The sequence below is a fragment of the Larimichthys crocea genome, chromosome VIII, assembly GCF_000972845.2.
Source record: "Larimichthys crocea isolate SSNF chromosome VIII, L_crocea_2.0, whole genome shotgun sequence".
Taxonomy (NCBI): Eukaryota; Metazoa; Chordata; class Actinopteri; family Sciaenidae; genus Larimichthys; species Larimichthys crocea.
In genome coordinates this window covers 774,304-793,997 of record NC_040018.1, presented here as the reverse complement: position 1 = coordinate 793,997, position 19,694 = coordinate 774,304, and the positions used below count along the sequence as shown (strand labels likewise).

Below are 19,694 nucleotides of genomic sequence, written 5' to 3'. Positions count from 1 at the left end.
GTGAAACCTTGTACAGACATTCATGGTCCCCAGAGGATGAAACCTGCTGACTTTGGTGATCCCCCAACTTTTTCTCCAGCACCACCAGCAGACATTTTGACTTGCATATATATATATATATATAATGTAAAACATCCTTAAACCCTTCATTTAAAAATAATCATCAGAGTGTTGTTAGGTTTCAGGATCTCTCCAGCTTTATTAAAATAAGGGACTTCTTTTTGTCAAAGGTAGAAACAACTTTGGCATGGACAACAAAGTACAAAAATAGAATAGTTCAAATTCTCACATCCCAGAATCACACATTCACACGCTGAGATTAAAGGGATAAATTAGTAAAAAGACAAAAGTTCAGAACGTGTCAATCACACACAGTGCGAACCCTCAGTAACACAAGAGGGGCTACAGAAAAGAAAAGCACATTTTCATGGACAAACATTTGTTAATAAACTACACTGACATTCTTTAACACAGTGCTTACTTTCTGACAGTTTCCGCTCTGATTAGGAAATGTTTTAACTGAGAACAAATACCAGTTTGAAAAAGTATAGTAATCTGTCCTTAATGACGTCCATTGAGGTACACACACAAGTATGTGGCGGGAGATGTTACACAAAAAATAAAGCATGAATTTAGAGACTTGACAGTCAAACAGTGAAAAGACTGGCTTTAAAAGAGGATCACTTTGATCAGGCAGCAGGGCATCTTATGCTCAAAAAAAAAAAACCTTTAGCTAAACATGTGTCAGAAAGTGATCAGGCAGTTAGTTCAGTCGCAGACAGCATTACTTCTACAGGGTGAGGACAGTGCAGCGATTGGACGGTGAGGGAGCAAAGCAGATGTCATATGGCCCATCCATTACTCCAGAGGATTTGGAGGAGCGTGTGCGTCTGCCAGCAGGTCGGGACGGAGGCACTCGATGGGGCAATGAATATTCTGGAGGAAGATGTGAAGAGGTTAGATCACCGGGTACAAACAGTTCTACATTTTTAAGATTAACTGCAATTCATCAGTTTCTCAAGTGAGGTAATTTGATAGGCATACAATGCTTATTTACTGATATTATAGGTATAAAATAAGATTTAATAAAACAACAAACAATTTCTGTATAATCCAGTTGATGCTGTTAAATCCAAAAAAATATGTGCTAAAATTTTGTGCCCTGCTGAGAAACCCTTTAAATACTCACCTTGCGTAGTGTGTTGTCTCCATATCTAACAGGCTGCAGCAGACTGGCATCGACATCAGCACCTGGTCTGCGGCAATTCTCACATCTCCAGCCCTGATGAAGCCAAACATACACAAGCGTACATTTGAACACATTTCATTTCAATATAGGTATCGCACTGTGTGCCAGAGAGGCTGATGTGTCGTACCTGCTGTCCACCAAAGCATGTGCAGGTGCAGATAGCGCCCAGGTACTCCTTCTGCCACTGGTTTCCTACTTGGTAAGCTTTTCCATCATCGTAGCACACTGAGTCATCTGTGTGGGCATACATGCATGGTTAAAATGTACACGTAACTCTTGCACATCTTTTTGAGACCATCATAGAACATTTCTTTGGATCTTAAATGCCCTTACGTGGTTCACACTTGAACTCTCCTTTGCCATTTCCCAAACAAGTGCAGCTCATCAAGTGACCATTTTCTGCACGGCGGTCCCACTTCTCTCCAATTCGATAGTTGACACCGTTGTCATGGCACCACTCTGATGATGGACAAAATAATAATCAGAAAAAATCAAGTGGAATATTCTCAAATTTATGATGTACTACAAAATCCAACAAACTTACTAGATGAATCACATCTGAAGTGGCCACTTCCCAGGCCCAGGCACCTGCACCACAGCTTAAAGCCTGTCTCAGACATCCGCTCCCATTCACCACCAACATCATGGTAGGTTGCAGTAAAGGCATCATAACATTGGTCTTTAGTGGAGGGGACTCCCTCTGGGACTGAAAATATGAGAAAAAAAACTTGTGTAAGCCACTTGTATGTTGGTTAGCCAGAGTATCTACCACCCTCTTTTCCCCCGGGTGGCTGTGACACTAGTAATTGGAGAGTCGCTGGTTCGAATTCTTGGCTCCCCCAGGTCAGTCGACTTGTCCTTGGGTTAGACACAGAACTCCAAATTAATGAGTAGCAACCTCTGCCATCAGTATATGAATGTTTGTGTGAATATATGACAAGTGTTGTCAAGGCGGTACCACTACCCTTTGGGTAGTCGGTGCACCAGAAAAGCACAGAATGGTATCAACTGAATTATAAGGTCTGGTTTGAGACACTCATTAAGTCACCAGCATCTTCTTTTTACCTGTCAGGACGACAAAACAACTGTAGATGTTCACATCTGCTCCAGATACTTCTCTTCTACACACAGGCCCCTTACAATAAGAAGCTCATTGCTTTGCACTAGTTTTTAGTTTTTACTCAATACAGCCTAGTTCAGACACAGCTGTTGCTGTAGGATGCTTACTTGTGTTTCCAGCCGTGATGACCTGCTCTAGGATCTTATGTTTAAGCGCCCCCAACAGAGCCTCAACAATCACATTATAGTTTGCTCCAGGGGTGAGCCCTATCAGGGTGGCAGTGGTGGCTGTGCCTGGGAGGCGGACCTGGAAAAGTAGAGAAAGAAGAGGTTTGTCCACATGAAATAAGAGATTTCATCTAATGTGACTGTTTAATAATAAAACCGCACACTGGTCTGGAAATCATGGCCCTCGTCTCTTACCTGGAACATCTTCTCATTCAAGTTTGTGAGAGGATGGCAGGACACCAGGTAGGCGTTGCTCTGCCTGTAAGGCTTCCAGGAGATGGAGGTCTGAGTTTGGGCCTCTTGTGGCACTCCGGTCTCGTTACCAAATGTGGAGCCGATGGGTACATTCATCTTCAGGATGGGCAGTCTGCGGCCCTCTGCATCAGGAAGGGGCACAAAGACTAAGGGCTCACGTACTTGCCCATAGGTAGACGGTAAGCTGCCACTGCTCCCATCATATCTGTTGTCTCCATTGTTGTTGTACTCTGTGTACTCCACATGCTGGCTCTGACCACTCTGCCCATCCTGGCCACTGTTTCCTACAACCTGGACTTGGTTGTCCAAGTCAGTTTCAGGCACATCCAGCTTGTCACCAACACTTCCAGGGCGGTCGGGCAGAGGCGGGGGAAGCAAGGAATCTGGTTCTGCGCGGGAGAGATAGGGTTAGGGAAGCAAGCAGGTTAGACGGGCGGGAGGTAAAGCATAGCTGCAGTAACATATCTCAGCCAACAGGGGGTGACGGATAAGCAGCATTGCTGGGACACTGCTCCATGGCAAAGTGTGTCTTAATGTACTGTGTTACAAACACACAGATTATTTTGAATGGCATTTCTCGGGGCATTCAAAATAAAAAGGGGTATTATTGTTTTTAGGAGCCCGATGCTGAGTGCAGTTCATCTCAAGGCCTCTGAGCTGTAACAGCAAAACATTTGGTTCAGCTGAGCAGATTAAAGCTGCCATTCCAACACTTACATTTTAGAGGATGTTTACCCCGAAGTCATCTGAATTCCTGAACTTTATGGCATCATTTGAATGCATCACATTTGTCATTGTACAGAAGAAAAGTCTCAAGATACTCACGAGTCCTGATTTTGCCGACCAGAGGTGTGCTCCTCTTTGTGTTCTGGATGGCAATGATTTTTATAGTGTACTCTGTGGCTGGTCGCAGGTCTGAGGAGAGGAACAATTATCATATTAATTTATTTATTAGCAGTCATATGTGTTATTGACTGAAGTGAAAATAGACTGGCTGATGAGCTCATACCAGATATGGAGGCGTAGTTTTGGCCGGCGTGGGGTCTTGGGGTGAGCTCTTGTGGTCCTCCGCCTGCCTCCTCATAGGTGATGTAGTATCCTGTGATGTGCGTGGCAGGTGGCTGCCAGGTGAAGGAGATGGAGGTGGGGGTTAAAGATGTGAACCTGATGTCAGTGGGAGCCTGGACCACTGGTTCAGCTGTAAAGAAAAATATCATGTTAGATCATCTGATAAACAAATCAACATTTCTGGATATCGAAAATCAGAAGTAAACCTAAGTTAGCATTATTCACCATGAATCAGACATGAGGTATATTTGCACAGTACCTGTTTGAATCGTGAGACTGAATGGGGCGCTCTTCGTGTTGCCATTCAGAGTATACAGGCTAACATAGTACGTGGTGCCTGGTTGCAGACCTTAGAAAAACAAACAAAAAAAACAGTGTAAAATTGACATCTGTGATCCATTTTTGACTTTAGCTGGTGTGTTTAGCTGGAAGTTGTGGTATACCTGTGAGAGTGTATGTGTTAGAGTCTCCTGGGATAGTCTTTCTGATGGTGGGGTAGAAGTTACTGTTGGGTCTGGCCTCGATGAGGTAACCAGTGATGGTTTCCATCTTGGAGCGCCAAGTCAGTGTGAAAGAAGTATCCTTCACGTCAGAGATCCGCACACGCCTTGGAGGACTTACATCTGCATTGAGGATGAAATTAAACAATGAATAAAACAGAGCAGTAGATAAGAAGCGGTGAGGACTGGAAATGTGACCATTTATGGTGCAACCAGTTACCTTCCAGTGTGGTCGTCTCTCCCTCGAGTGGTCTACTGGTGACAGAGTTCTTCAGAGCGTAGACATATATCTGGTATGTGGTTGCCACCTAAGATAAATAAACATACAATTAATATTTAGTCAGTGACAGACTATGAATCCATGTAGATACTGACGCAAGAACTCTGTTTACCATGAGCCCTGGTACAACAACACGTGTGGTGTCCGGAGCAACGTTCAACTCTTTGGTGGGGGCGTTGATGTTCTTGGGGTTGACGACGACACGGTAGCCTGTCAGGCCTGCACTGGGGGCTCGCCATGACACAGTGAAAGTGGAGGGACCTACCTCTGTGATCGCCAGGTTGGTCGGAGCAGGGATTACTGAGGCAGCAAAAGCACAATTAGGATTGGAGACAGGGTACGTATAAATAAAATTATGAATGTGTTGATGTTTTAGTTGATGTATTTGTACCTGTTGCCTGGGTTCCCACCAGTGGTTTGCTCTGTATGCGGTCATGGAAGGCGATGACTTTAACAGTGTAGTCTGTACCGGGGCGAAGGCCTCTCAGCACCACACTATCCTGGTCACCTCTGGGTGCTGGACGCAGCTCTCTCTCGCCCTCCTCTGGGCTGGAGTACAGGATGCGATATGATGTCACTATGCCGTCTGGGCTGTCCCAAGTGATGCGCATGGAGGTGGAGCTGATGTCGGAGAAGGTCAGGTCTTTGGGACGGTCCATAGCTACAGGAAAGGAGTAAGACAGGGGTTTTACATTTCAGCTTCGTGCAGCTGTTTTTAATGAAAGAACGTACACTTCTAAGGCTGCAATACTTTGAGTAAGTCAAACTAACCAGTGATAGCATTCTCCACCAGGGGCGAAGAGGGTTGTCCATCATTGCCCAGAGCATAAACACTCACGACATACTCAACAGTGGGCATCAGACCTGTGAACGTCGTCTCTGTCTGATCTGTAACAGAGGAGCAGAAAAGGAGCCAATGAGAACAGGATATTGTAATGGAAAAAATATAAAGTTATAGGTCTTGACAGCTGTTTTGTCTTACCAGCACCCACCACCTCAGAGTAGGAGGGTCCCAGCCCATTCTTGGGGACACTGGTGACCCTGTAGCCTCTGATTGGTCCCTGAGCAGGAGACCAGCGCACTGTGATGGCGTTATCGCTCACATCAGTCAGTTTCATGTTTGTAGGGGACTCGGTATCTAAAGGAGACATGGACACATGACAAGCTTTAGATTTAGTTTAACACTAATTAACAATTAGATTTTTTTTCAGTAATTATATATTTTTTTACCAGTCCTGTGCGTGATGTAGACCGGGGTGTTGGAGGCAGGGCTGTCCCCTCTTGTGGAAACAGCATAGACTGTGATGGTGTAGTCGGTACCAGGCTTCAGTCCAGTGATGGTGGCTGTGGTCTGAGTGCCTGGGACTATGAACTCTTGAGGAGACTCACCACCTAGAAAGGGAGTGAAGAAGGGCCAGGGGTTAAACTTAGAATATGGCTGAAGTTTAGATGAAACTATGCATTAAATCACGTGTACAGACTTGTGCCTCCATAGGTGATCCTGTAGTTGTTCACTCTCACAGAGGGGGCGTCCCAACGAATGGTGATGCTGGTGGGGGTGGAAGATGTTACCTCCAGGTCAGTGGGAGCATCAGAGACTGGAAAGTATTCAAACATGATTAAGATTTGGCTGAGGAATATCAGTAAGAAAAAAACAGTGATAGTGGAAACCAGTAAAGAAACTCACTGGTGGCCTGTGTGCCAGTCAGAGGCTGACTCTCCTGATTCCTGTTGACAGCATACACATGAACCAGATACTCTGTCTCTGGTGTCAGTCCGGTCAGAGTGAAGAAGTGCCTACTTGGGGGCAGCCTCTCATCTCTGGTCCGCCCTCCACTCGTCTTCTGATAGCGAATGCGATAGCCAGTGATGGAAGAAGTTGGAGCCACCCAGTGAACAGTGAAGGAGTTGGTGCTAATGTCGGAGAAGTCCAGACCAGTAGGAGAATCCAAAGCTGGAAGGAAAGGTATTGTAGATTGAGAGAAATTTTAAATTTCATTGATTGATAATTGCTTCCATCTCCTGCTTTGGTATGTTTGAAAACACAACAGTTACAACATAAATTCTGACTTGATTTTTCATATAATGAAACACCCACACCACACAAACCACTGTCATACTCACTTGTCGTCTGAGTCCCTGTGACTGGTTGACTTTCTCGTTCACCGTACACACACACAACACTGACACGATACTCAGTGTTGGGCAGCAGGTCTATATGAGAGTATACAGTTAGAACAACACACAGCTCAGTTTGAACTTTAAAACCAGCTTTCTGTCAGACACTTTGAAAAAGACACAATCTTTATGTCATCTTACTCTGCAGCAGGAAGGTATTGGTCGCTCCGCCAACATTAACTTCCTTGATGTCGTCATCTGTGGCTACAGGGTGGTAGCGAATAACAAACCGAGAGATGTCGCTTGGTGTGGTAACATGGGGAACTGTCCATGTCACCCTAATGTGGTCAGGGCCCACCCCTCCAAACTGTAGGTTGGTGGGAGATGGAAGGGCTGGAAGAATGAGGGGTTGAAAGTTACAGCTAACCCAGGAAAAACAAAGAGTTCATTAAATAAGTAGATCTTGGCATAAAGAAAGTATTATTGATGTGATACATTTACTGTAGCTTTTTGGTTTCATCATGTGCGTTAATAAAAGTGCTGTTAATGTGTCTTCATCAATTCTCTGAGAACAAAACCCAAGCCCTTCCCACTGATGGAGTGAAAGAGTTAAATCACCAGCTTGTGTTTGCTTTGTGTATGTGGTCGGCTCGCTTTCCCCCTCCTCTGTAAGAGTGAAGATACTGATGTCATAGTCCACGCCCGGCTCCAAACCATGAATGGTGTAATAACCAGTAGATGCTTCCACCAAATCTTGAAAAATTGGCAAGCTCTCGCCTGATGCTACTACCGATATCCGGTAAGCAGTAATGGTAGTATACTTCAGAGGGATCCAGCGTAGGCCAATGGTGGTGTCAGTAATGTCGACAAAGTCAATGTGACTTGGTTTGGGGATTTCTGAAAGGGTTACGTGAGTTGCAAAGCGCAGGCAAAATTAGACAGACAGACAGACAGACAGAAAGACTTAAAACCCATAATAATTACACCGGTTATATCAAAAACATTCATTTCATTCCCAATAAAGCAGTCAGAAATCCAGAGTGTAACAGTAGCCATGCTGGATAGACATAATTACAGGTCAATACACATTCCACATTCAGAATTTTAGAATATTAGAAGTGATTAATACTACTGTACTGAGCATGCTCCAAAAAATAAATTCACCATCCCAATTAATAAACATGATCCCCATGCATGGTAGGTTAGCCAGTGACCATGTTAGTAGTGATATGACAATTAATGCTGCATTCAACTTTTTTTTTTTTTACAAAGGACTCCTCGTATTAAAAAAGCCACCAAGAATAAAAAAAAAAATCCAAACTCTGCAGGTCCATTTAGCCTCTTTTAGCTTGTTGTTTTGTTTGTTTTTTTTTAGCTCATTTGCAGCTCATTGGGTTAGATCTCACTGCTCTTGTTAACCAGCTGCCCAGCAACCAAGCTGATAGAAAAGTTAGCAACTAGCTAGCTGGTGGTGGCGGTGGTGGTGGTGTTGGTGGAGAGCTAAAATGACCTTGAGTATTGAACCTAATTTTTCAGATTGCCATCCAATTGGATGATAATGTTGTTTCAATCAGGTCATTTTTAAGTTATAATGCCCCCTGGTGGCTAAAAAATATATATGCAGCTTTCAGAAAAGACTTTTTGAGGCCTTCCATCTTTTCTTTTAAAAAAAAAAACAATTTCAAGTGAAAGTATACGTATAGAAAACGTTCCATCATGCAGAGAAACACATAGTAAAGGTGGTAAGGGTAGGATGTGAAATACTGGAGTTGGCTTCAGTTTGATTTAATTGTCTTTAATTTCAAATACTTCTGTCTTTGCTTCTCTCTTTTCTCCCACACACAGACACACAAGTCTTTTCTGTGGAAGCAATTGTGTGTTTGATGCCTATTAACACGTGTGAGTGCTTTTCTGGGGGATCCTACCTGGTGTGATAACAGTGGACACGGGCACACTCTCCAAATGCCCCTTGGTAGTGTAGACACTGATGTTGTAATCTGCCCCAGGATTCAGGCTCTCTAGTATGATATAGGTTTGACCAGCAGTGACAAACTCATCCAGGGAGTTTCCTCGCTGGCCGTTGTTTGGCGTGCTCGTCACTCTGTAGCCTGAGATGCCTGCAGAGCGTGGGTGAACGGGACAAATATGGAGGGAATAGAACATAATGTCAAGAGGGTTTTGCAATTTATGACTCACTGTGAGAAATTAAAAGAAAATACCGGGAAGAGACATTTGTCCTGTTGAAAAAAAAAAACACTCTTCAGAGGCCAAGGTCTAGACTTGCTGTGATCCAGTGGGTTGACGTGCGTGGGGAGCACAGTCAATATTTACCTGGTGTTTTGGAGGCTACCCAGTGGACAGTGAGCTCTCCTGTGTCTGGGTTGGACTCCACTCTAAGGTCAGTGGGAGGAGACAGGCCTGTAAGAAGAGGAAAGCAGACCACGACACAAGCATGAGAGACTTGATTCGATGTAGCTGTAACTTCCTACACAAACTCTCGCCAAATGAACAGTAAGATACACACTAGTGACAACGTTGCGGGTGATGGGGTTTCCACGGTTGCGTCCATTGAAGATGGGCTGAACGCTGTATGTGTACTGAGTTCCAGGAATCAAGTCAGAAACATATACACGTCCAGTGTCTGAGGTCGCTTCTCTGGGAGACTCGCCTACCTGGCTGGGGAGCACAGAAAGCTGTCGAGAAGGAGGCAGACATGTAGATGTCAGAAACCCAGAAAAAACACTTAAATCTTTGTTTGATTATTAACAGTTCAGGTGTCTACCTTGTAGCTGAATCTGCGGACAGGTATCCAGCTGACGATGATGGAGGTATCAGTGACTTCAGTATTAAAATTAGGAGCATTTCCCATCTGAGGAGCTGTGAGGGGGACAAAATGTGGAAATAGTATAAATATTGAATTCATGCAAAAAATTGTGCAAAAAAATTATTTCTTTTAATACTAACTGGTGGTAAAATATGAAGTGACTCCCTCGCTGAGCTCATTGTCCAACTCAGAGTGGAGGACGGCAGTGTACTGGGTGTCTGGACGTAAATTCCTCAAAGGGTACTGGGCAACCCTGCCTGGGATCCTCTTCTCGACGGGGGTAGAGCCTTCGATGCTCAGATATAGACGGTAGCCAGTGACAATGGCGCGGGGGGCCTCCCAGATAACAAGTGCACTGTCGTGGCCGACGTCAGTGAAACGCACATTGGTGGGCGCATCAGGTTCTGGAAATGAAACAGAACAGTCAGAAAATCGCTTGTGGATTACTTTTTTGTTAGAATCCATTGTCCATGATGATACTTACTGGTAGCCCTTTCTCCCACAAGCGGCTCGCTTTCCACTCCACCATTAATGGCGTAGATGTAGAAGCGATACAGTGTGCCTGGCTGCAGGTGGGTGATATCAGCATATGCGTTGGGTGAGACGGGCAGTGGCAGGGGCCTAATCTCAGTACCGTCTGGGCCAATTGGGGAGAAGGTCACCCTGTAACCGGTCACCTCGCTGGGTGGACCGGTCCAGGTGATGGTGATCTTTGCATCTGTAACCTCGTAGAATTGCAGCTCTGTGGGTGCGGGGACCTCCTCTGTGGACAGGAAGTGGAAGATTAATTGACTACTGGTATATTCAGAGTGAGCCCTAAAAGTACTGTTAGAGTTATTGACCATAAGTAAGTCTATGGAGCAGTGTTATTTAATGAGTGGGTGACCATTTTATTTGGAGGAACAACATCAGTTTTACACATTTTACTTGTTAGGCATCAAAGACACAAAACACAGAAAAAAAAGTGGGGTAAAAGAAAATGTAACACCAGACCAGACATACATAGGTTATATCAATTTCAGGGCTGTTCTCTTCAGCATCTGGTTTTGTTTCTCAAACATAATAAAACGGTACTTTTGTCGTGCCAAGCTCAAGGAGGATAAGAGGCAGGAATTTCAGATTTATGATTTATGAAATCTAAGGATTTATGAAGTATGTGAAGCTCTGTGCGGGTGTGGGATGTGCATGCATGCAAGTGTTTTAACTAGGCAGGTGTCTGTTTCTAAGCTCACCATGAGTTAAAATTAGTTCATTCAGGGGCCACAATAGACAAAGATTAAAGATAAGTAAGTAAGAAGAAGCCCCTCCAAAAGCTCCCTAGCACCATAATGCTGTCATCAGCTGTGAGTATATATTCATCTGCTCAGCTTTCACTGGCAGCCAAAAGACAAAGAATGATCTAAAAAGAAAGAACAGAATAATATTTTTTCTTTAATAAAACAAAACACCTGCCATTGGTTTAAGTTATGAAGCACTAAATTACAAAATCTCTGAAGCGGTGTTCATTAATCTCAGCTGTTTGTTACTAACAATAAGATATGCTATCTGTTTTAAAATGTGTACCTGGTGTAGCAGATCCTACAGTGTTGACCTGTACAAAAACAGGCTCACTCTCCTGGTCCTCCTCCACAGCATAGATGGTGATGTTGTAAAGAAGACCGGGGCGAAGGTCAACCAGGTTCACTGAAGTCTCTGACTCTGGCAGGTTCAGCTCAGTGCTGCTTCCTTCCACTGATGGTGTGTACACCACACGGTAACCTGGCAGGCACAAACATACAGTTACACACAGCCATAATTAAATGGATCTCTATATCAAAATACTACTAGTTTCTTACCAGTAATAGGAGCCTGAGGCCTGGTCCAGCTAATTCGGATGGAGTTCTCTCCCACCTCGTTGACTGTGTGCTGAGCAGGGGTGTCAGGAGCTGGTGAAAGGAAGAAGAATGGAAATCATCCACATTGTATTTTGTGTAAAACTTGAACACATTAGCATAATCCAGATCTTATAATCATTACAAAGAGAAGGATTCTCCCACCTGTGGTCTGTGAGGTAGTAAGAATGAGGTTTGGCTGTCCCTGATCTGGGAGCTCGTAGACGTTGACATTGTATCTGCGCCCGGGCAGGAGGTCAGAGATGGTGACAGAATTGGAATTGCGAGGAACGTCTGGAGAAGCAGATAAAAAAGTTCAGCAAAAGCATAAATGTGATAAAGTGCCTTGACACATTCGGTATTTAACTGACAGACATGTCCTGAATATTTTACAATATGACAATATTTATCAGTGCTTCGATGAAATTACCATGTAGAAAAACTGAGATACATCAGTCACCTCGACAAGAAAAAAATTCCACAATAATCAATCCATGAAATTATTCCCATGTGACATTTCAATGATGGTCAAACTATCTCACCCAGGACTTTCGGCTTGGCCCCGTCCTCACTGAGCTCATACTCCACCCTGAAGCCAGAAATGGTAGAAGAGGCTGACGTCCAGGACACAACGAAGCTGTTTGAGGTGATTTCTGTCACAGACTCGGAAGTGTCCACCACTGGAGCAGGCTGGCTCGTCTCTCCCTCTGATGTTTCCACTTGAGAGATAAAGTGATATAATGTTGCTGCGAAAACGTTTCTTCGGTTTTGTGGCATTGAGTGAATGTTACAGCTGACGTCTACTCACAAGAACCATGGGTAGTGGTGAAATCGAAGCGCGTAACCTCGCGGCGTCCGTAGCGCAGGATGCTGATCAACTGACCCTCATAGGTGACGCCTGGACGCAGCCCACTGATGGTGTAGGAGTTGAGGTGGCCGGGGACGGTGGCCTCTCTCCAGGGTGCATGGGAATTTTTCTACCAGAAGAAGTAAAAAAAATTTAATTCAATGGGTTTTCGTCAAATAATCAAACTTTTGTCCAAGAATGACATGACCATCGACAAGCATACTTTAAAGTGCTTAGAAAAAAATGGAAATTTTAACATCTACATTATATCTAAGCACACTCCATCTCCTGATGAAGATGGTTGAAGGCTCCAGAATAGCCATTAAATGTGGTGAGACTATTTTCTTAAATGAATTGATCTGATGGCAAGCACAAATCTTTAATGTAGTGAAGTAACTTTTGACTTTTGACAGCATGGACATAATAAAGCTGAATAAAATATGTTAACAATTAAGTGCATTAACTGGAATCATTAATTAATTCAGAGAAAAAAAGAGCTTATATGAGCCTGTATATTTTGGACTGGACACGACCTCAGACCCATTTACTGCCACATCCTGAGTGTTTAGACTGGTTATGCAGTCCAAAATATACAAACCCCCTTCAGAGGAAATCTTTTTGACTTCAAGTTTCATAAACATTTCGACCAGTTTGTGGGACTTTGAGATCTTCAAAGAGAAAAAAAATCACAGGAAGGGGGATATTTTCCTTCGAATGTGCAAAAAATCTGAGTGTTTGTGCATGCAGACTATAAAGAGGAGTTCATGTACCCTCTGATCACCTTGTTTGTGCATGCTCAAACTCCAGTCAACATTACCCAAAGCACCTGACCTCATTCAGACTGTTTGCTCACCAGTCTGCAAATTTTAAAACACCAAAAATGAGAGCATTTAACCTGCATTGCAAACCAAAAGAAGGACTCACAATTCTCCATTTGAGGATGTACTGGGTGATGTGGACAGATGAAGGGGGGTTCCACTGAATTGGGTGGGAGTCTGGCTGTTTCCCTGCCTCTGTGATGATCACCTGGACAGGTCTGTGGCCGTCTGAGGAATTAGAGAAAAAGATTGAAGGGAAGACAAAAAGAGAGAGTTGGTGAGACTCACACGTTGTCAAGGACATGTAATAGAATAGTGTTACCTGTAGAAAGTGTGGGTGAAAGTTGGCTGCTTTTTGGTAAAGCTTGGCCAGACATATTCATCTTTTTGGGATAAAACCAAACCACCAGACGGTGCTAAACCAGCTCAAACACCCGCTGACATCTTTCAGTGTGACATAACACCAGAGTACTATATTCATCACACTTTATCTACCCTCTGTACCCCCATGAACACACACATATGGGTTCAAAATCCCTGCCTTGCACACACTCAAACACACTATTCCTCTCCCACTGATCACGGTGAAATGAATGTTGCAATTGTAACTTGTTAGGTCAATGTTTGTAGTACAAAGTACCACATTAAGCAACTTTCACCCAACCAGAGGGAGATATTGGGGGCAGGAAGTGTGTATAAGGCTACCCCCACCCTCTGCCTAGCCCAGCATCCCTTTCCCCTCAGCAGGTTAATAGAACAACACCAGGCAGGGGGATGAAAAAGCCTCTCCAACTACAAAAACAAAGGAGGAAGACAGGGGTGATATGATTGGCTGACACTTCTCCATTTGCCAGACTTCAAAGTCGAGAAAAATCCCAAACCCCCGCTTCTCTCTCTCTCTCTCTCTCTCTCTCTCTCTACTAACCTGGCAAGTGTACTTTTCATTTCAGTGACATGTGATGGGAGGTTGAGGGTAGGTGAGAGCAAGGAGCTCAGTAACATGGGGGAGTTTAATAAGTACAGCAAACAAATATTAAGCAGTAACAGCTATCTGACTCGGTAAAAAAGCAGCAGGAAAGAACTGCAGAGTACTGGAGAAATTTATATTAAAAAAATGAAAGCTGAATTACGCGCCCAAAGTCTTTGCACTCACTGACTCCCTGACCTTGATTACTTTAATTATGATGATTCTAAAGGAAACTTTCAAACACGAAGTGTACAGTTTAAGGAAGATTAGTTATAAGGAGCATTGTCCTTCCATGATTTCTATGTAGATTTATTAACATTTATCTAAATTGGACAGCAGAGATATATAAGGTGAAAGGGTAAGTCATGATAAATCTTAATATGTCTGTGTCATGTTGTGTCCATCAGTGCAGTAGTGGCCCTCCCAGTAGTGGGAGGATTCTTGTTCTTACCTTGGTAGGTTTGCTGAGGTTCACATCTCATTTCTCCAATCCCGTTGCCATAGCAATAACAGCGATAGCGGATGTTATGGATGACTTTGTCCCATGTGTCTCCAATCTGGTGGAATGCCCTAGTTTGCGGCTCCTGACACTGATCTATTGTAAAGAAGAAGAAAAAAAAGAAAGAAAAAACAGAAGAAAAAGCCAATGAGATGATCAGATGGGACAGAGATGGGTGGGGTTGTAATTCTCAACTGTAAAAGTGTCTTTGCATCTTAATTCTCCAACAGCTGAGCTAAGGCTCCATGAACGCACCGATAGCGTCACACTTCCAGCGCCCACGGCCCTGACCAAAGCAGGTGCAGTTCATCATGTAGCCCTCATCGTGGCGCTTGGAGAATTCCTGGTTTACTTCATAGGTCAAGCCATCAACAACACACTGATCTGCAAAAAGAAAGGAGAAACAACATGACCACTGTAACTACTTCGAGGCAACTCAAATGCTTCAACAGTTTTAACTTTGCTCTCTTACCTCGCAGCTGTGAGTAAGCGACACAGCTCCACTCTCCACGGCCGTTACCCAGACATGTGCACTCCATCATGTGACCCATGACATCGTGACGTTTGTCCCATTTGTCGCCTACGCGGTGCATCACTCCATCGCTGGTGGTACACAACTCCTCATGGGCTATAGAAAGAAAAGGGAATTAAAAACAAACAGTGCTTTGCTCTGTGTGCTTGCAGTGTGTATCTTTGATGCATGTGTGTATGTGTTCGGGTAGGGTCATCTCTTTGGTCTAGTCAGGACTATGTATGTATTAAAAAGCTGTTATATAACAGCCCTGAGTCATTACTTTCCCACGACCATAAACCTTTTCTCACTTAAACACCAGTTATTTAGACCCCAATTGCCTACAAGTGACCCACGTAACCAAACAGTCATTAACATCCGAAAACAAGTTGAAATGAAGGCCAAAGCATTTAGTGCAATTACATAAATATCTATAGCGTGTTAGTTTAGCATTTGAATATCACTGAGGATAAATTGAGTGAAAGCAACACATAAATAGCACTAACTTTCATCTGTCGCTTTCTCAACAAGCGTTACATGAAAGGATACCATGTTAAGTATGGAGCTGCAGCCACCATAAAGACTGGAATCAGTGGTAAACTGTTAGCCCGGCTGTCTCTGAAGGAAATAAAACACCTAACAGCACCCCTAAAGCTCACAAATTAATATTTCATATTGTATTTATTAATTAAAAACCATATGGTGACCAGTCAATTGACATTTCGGACACGTCACCCAATCACTCAGTGGTGCAGTGTCACACTTAATGAATCTATAAAGCATTGCATTGTGGCATTCTCAAGTAATGAATACTATTTTTTTCTTTTCATTGTGTGAATCTTTAAGGACATAAAGTGCATAAATTTCACTCGGAATTTGGACACTCAAATGAAATGACAGAAGAAAAATATAGTGCACTTAATACTAATAGGGTTGTGCTTTCGGACACAGGCTTAGAGCAGCTGGCAGCTTTTTTTTTTTACTTTGGACTAAGCCAGGCTGGCTGTTTAAACTTACTGTCTTCTGGCTGTAGCTTCACATCTAATTTTTCTTGCAAAAAAAGTAAATATGCATGTTTCACAGAACGACAAACTAGTCTTTTAAACACGTGTTTTGTATATTTTATACATTACTGTAACTTCATGGTGTGGAAGAAACAATTCAGCACACACACACGCACACACACTCACCAGCCATGGGGCAGAATCCATAGCGCTGCTCTGTGTCATAGTCGTAGGTGGTACCACACCACCTCATGCCATCACGGCGCCCATCAGCGGTACATTCGGTATAGTTGCGTCCACTGTAGAGGAAAGGGAAGTGGCACAGACCACCGTTGGAGTTTCCACCTCGGGTTACCACAACGGCTGTAATAGAGAAGGAAACACAAATTCTATGGCAGGTTCTACAGACTTTTTAAAAGTAAGATATTTAAAAAGGCACCTTAAATAAATTGGTGGTGATGACACTGACTGAAAAGCTGTAAAGGCCCAGTATATCCACCAGGTTTACAACCCTGTTTCTGAGTCTCACCATTCTTCTCAGTACAGAAAGAGTACTGCTGGTCTTTCTCAAAGTCTGAGGATGTAGAGCACCACAGCTGCCCATCTGTGCGTCCATCTGAGGTGCAGGAGTAGTAGGTCTTTCCCATGAAGACGAATGGGAATGCACATGGCTGACCATTGGAGTTGCCACCATACACCGTGTTCCTGGCCTCTGTACAAACCGTAGAGAGAAGAGAAAGAAAATTGTAACTGGAGACAAATCTAGTGTGAATGTTGTGACATGATTCATCAGGGGCTCTCAGACTTATTTATTAATATATAGTAAAAATCACGAAGACCTCTGCTTTTCTTCCTGGCTTCCTGTACTCACCCGACTCCTGACAGCTGACTCCGTTGCCCAGACAGGTACAGAGTATCTGCTTGCTCCCCTGGGTTCTGAACCAGCGCTGACCATCGTAGTAGGTGACTCCAGAGTCTGTGCGGCATGTCCCCAAAGCTGTAATTATGAGAATATCAGAGTAAGTCCTCAGTCATTTTTAGCTAAATTGAACTTGAGCAAAGAGATTAAGAGATAGTCTCACCTCTGCCTGCGTTGTGTCTCTCACACTTCCACTCTCCACGACCATTTCCTAAGCACTGACACTGCAGGTGTTGTCCACTTGTGTCCTTCTTTGTCCATGTCTCTCCGATACGGTAGGACCTCCTGGTGTCCTGGTCGTTGCAACGGTCTGGTTGGAGAACAGCAGGTGGTCAACAGATGCCACTAAACCATGTAAAAGTGTGTGTACATGTGTGCGTGCTTATATTCTTCTTACTCCTTGAGGAGCATGTGATGCGTCCATTTCCCTCTCCCAGACATGTGCAGTCCAGCATCATCCAGCCTTGGTACGGTTTCTCCCAGGTCTCCCCAACGACGTATGATGATGCAGCGGTGTTGTCGTAGCATCGCTCAGCTGCACAGAAGACACAGGACGACTTTATTATATTGCATCTGTATTTTGTCACATGATACTTTAAAATCACAGCGACAAAATCACCCCAGGTGGAAAAAAAAAACAAGTCAATATCAAGAGGCATGCTTATTTGTCTAAATTGTCAAACATTTACAATGGAATCAAACAAAGTCAAGCTTCTGAGAAATTACCCTGTCTGCATGTTTGTGTGTGCTGGCAGCTGAATATACGAGTTTGCATGTGATATTTCACATTTATCAGAATTACAGGGTTCCCATAAAAAGTGATGACATCCTGGTTTGAATTTAGGAGATGAAAGTACTCACCCACAGGTTTGCAGGTCCACTCTCCTTTGCCATTTCCAAGACACACACACTCCAGCATGTAGTCAGCAGTGTCATGAGGCCTCTGCCAAGTGTCCCCAATTTTATAAGACTTCCCACCTTCATGGCAACGGTCTGTAAATGACATTATGTAACACATAATGTAACACATAACCATCAACCATTTATTAAATATATTTAAGCATTGCAATTTAAGTAAGACACCATGATTGAATGCTTGTACTGTACTGTATGTGTTTGCAATGCATGAAAGGTGTAAAGAACACAACTAAAAACAATCATGCTAAGACAAACCGCTTTAATTGTAAATGAAAGGCACTAAAATAAAACTTATTCCTCAAACTGAGCCTTTTTGTTTATTTTGGTTTTGTGGTTACTCACTTGCAATGGTACAGCTGATCTTGCCTCGCCCAGAACCGATACAGGTGCAGTCCCACATCATCCCGTCCTTTGGTCTCTCGTAGGTTTCACCGACCCGGTATGTCCGGGCATTGTACTTGTCATAACAGGACTCCTCCACTGAGAAAAACAGAGGAAGCCGTGAAAGGTTAAGACGTTATCGTGAAACTGTTGTGGATGGATGCTGCGTAAAGACGCACAGATGACTGAGCCCAAGTTCTTTTTAATTAACTCAAGTCTGGTGTTGGTGTGATTGACTTTTCTTTTTAAATATATATTTACTTGTTGGTATTGGCACAAAAGTTCTGAAACAAGTGTTACTGGATTGGGTGGAGGCAACTCTCCCCAAACCAAAATCAGTTTTCACTCGTTTCCAGATGTGAAAAGTGAGAAGAAATTTCCTTCTAGGACATTTATTTATTAAACCGGATGGCCTCTTACTGACCTTCAGGTTTAGTTTTACATTTGATGCCTGCTACTCCATTGCAGGTGCACAGCAGAGTACTATCACGGTAGGGTTTCTCCCACTGCTCGTTCGGTCTGTATGATCGACCGTTATCTTCACAGCCGACTAGAAATCATACAATAAGAATAGTGTTACATAAAGATGACTAAACATTTTGACCGTAAAGTGGTCATTAACGTTTTGGCTGATTTGACTCATCTCAAAACAAATTAATGAAAAATAAAAGCATTAGGTATGAAAAACGTTACCGTAGGATTACTGTATTTATTGGCACAACACGCACCAGAAATCACTTCTAATGCAGAGAAAAAATAATATTCAAATTGTACACATCAAAGGGAATAAATTTAAGAACAAAAGTCCTTGTACCAACCTGGAGAAACAGCCATCCTGTCTTGCAACTCAGGATACACCTGATACTGGCCACTTTGTCTTTTGCTCTTTGGTGAACCGTGGACTGCGCTGCTTACGCACAACGCAACCAGTAACCCTGTTAGTGGGCTACCAGTCATCTTGTATAAAAATAAGGATTTCAAGATCAAGTAGAAAAAGGTTAATTTAAAAAGCAGATTTAAAAGGAAAGAAAAGAAGCGAGAGCAGAACTTAAAGTTTAGCTTGGAGAGATCTAACTTCTGTCCCTTTTATTATAAACTCCCCGCTGCCGCCTCGCAGCTGGTGCACCAGACCGAGGAGAGCGAGGCGCACTGGTTTTATACACCACTACAGCCTGTTCAAGTGGGAGGGCTTTAACTGGAGCTTGGATGACCCGCCCGAGTGTGGGCAAACACTGTCGGTGTCGACACTTCACTTTCAATGAACAGAAAGAAGCAACAAGAAAAACATGAAAAAAAGCAACAACAAAAAAAAACAAGATAAATTTGTGAAGATGATTTTCGTTTCTGAGATCAGGTCAGGTGAGATGGCACCTGAATG

At 43.4% G+C, this 19,694-nt stretch overlaps 1 protein-coding gene across 2 annotated transcripts; it reads right to left on the bottom strand.

The window, feature by feature from the left end:
* Positions 1 to 174: 174 nt before the first annotated feature.
* Positions 175 to 19,457, bottom strand: fn1b (fibronectin 1b). 2 transcript variants are annotated; one of them, XM_010729928.3, is made up of 46 exons: positions 19,135 to 19,457; positions 18,741 to 18,866; positions 18,278 to 18,415; positions 17,879 to 18,010; positions 17,415 to 17,552; positions 17,181 to 17,327; positions 16,970 to 17,095; positions 16,628 to 16,810; positions 16,285 to 16,461; positions 15,056 to 15,211; positions 14,839 to 14,967; positions 14,536 to 14,679; positions 13,224 to 13,345; positions 12,261 to 12,429; positions 11,995 to 12,171; positions 11,618 to 11,746; positions 11,417 to 11,506; positions 11,145 to 11,339; positions 10,066 to 10,344; positions 9,722 to 9,985; positions 9,540 to 9,634; positions 9,282 to 9,450; positions 9,089 to 9,175; positions 8,683 to 8,874; positions 7,376 to 7,654; positions 6,959 to 7,150; positions 6,764 to 6,853; positions 6,327 to 6,593; positions 6,121 to 6,237; positions 5,870 to 6,031; positions 5,622 to 5,777; positions 5,411 to 5,527; positions 5,031 to 5,300; positions 4,752 to 4,939; positions 4,580 to 4,667; positions 4,303 to 4,482; positions 4,119 to 4,208; positions 3,801 to 3,989; positions 3,617 to 3,706; positions 2,732 to 3,180; positions 2,477 to 2,615; positions 1,794 to 1,955; positions 1,583 to 1,708; positions 1,377 to 1,483; positions 1,190 to 1,282; positions 175 to 936 (listed from the first exon to the last, which is right to left on the bottom strand). In XM_010729928.3, the coding sequence occupies exons 1-46, from the start codon at positions 19,271 to 19,273 to the stop codon at positions 859 to 861; spliced, it is 7,332 nt and encodes a 2,443-aa protein (XP_010728230.3). In that variant the 5' UTR covers positions 19,274 to 19,457; the 3' UTR covers positions 175 to 858. The 2 variants fall into 2 exon arrangements, with proteins under 2 accessions (XP_010728230.3, XP_010728232.3); XM_010729930.3 differs by lacking the exon at positions 7,376 to 7,654 and having other exon boundaries at positions 19,135 to 19,456.
* Positions 19,458 to 19,694: the final 237 nt, after the last annotated feature.

What these genes read in the sequence shown, in the direction of transcription:
- fn1b (XM_010729928.3), bottom strand. Translation starts at nt 19,273, where the DNA reads ATGACTGGTAGCCCACTAACAGGGTTACTGGTTGCGTTGTGCGTAAGC. An exon ending in GCCTCAGGCTCCTATTACTG is followed by an intron (nt 11,340 to 11,416) that starts GTAAGAAACTAG and finishes TGTGCCTGCCAG; the next exon opens with GTTACCGTGTGGTGTACACA. An exon ending in GGTGGAGAATGCTATCACTG is followed by an intron (nt 5,301 to 5,410) that starts GTTAGTTTGACT and finishes CCTTTCCTGTAG; the next exon opens with CTATGGACCGTCCCAAAGAC.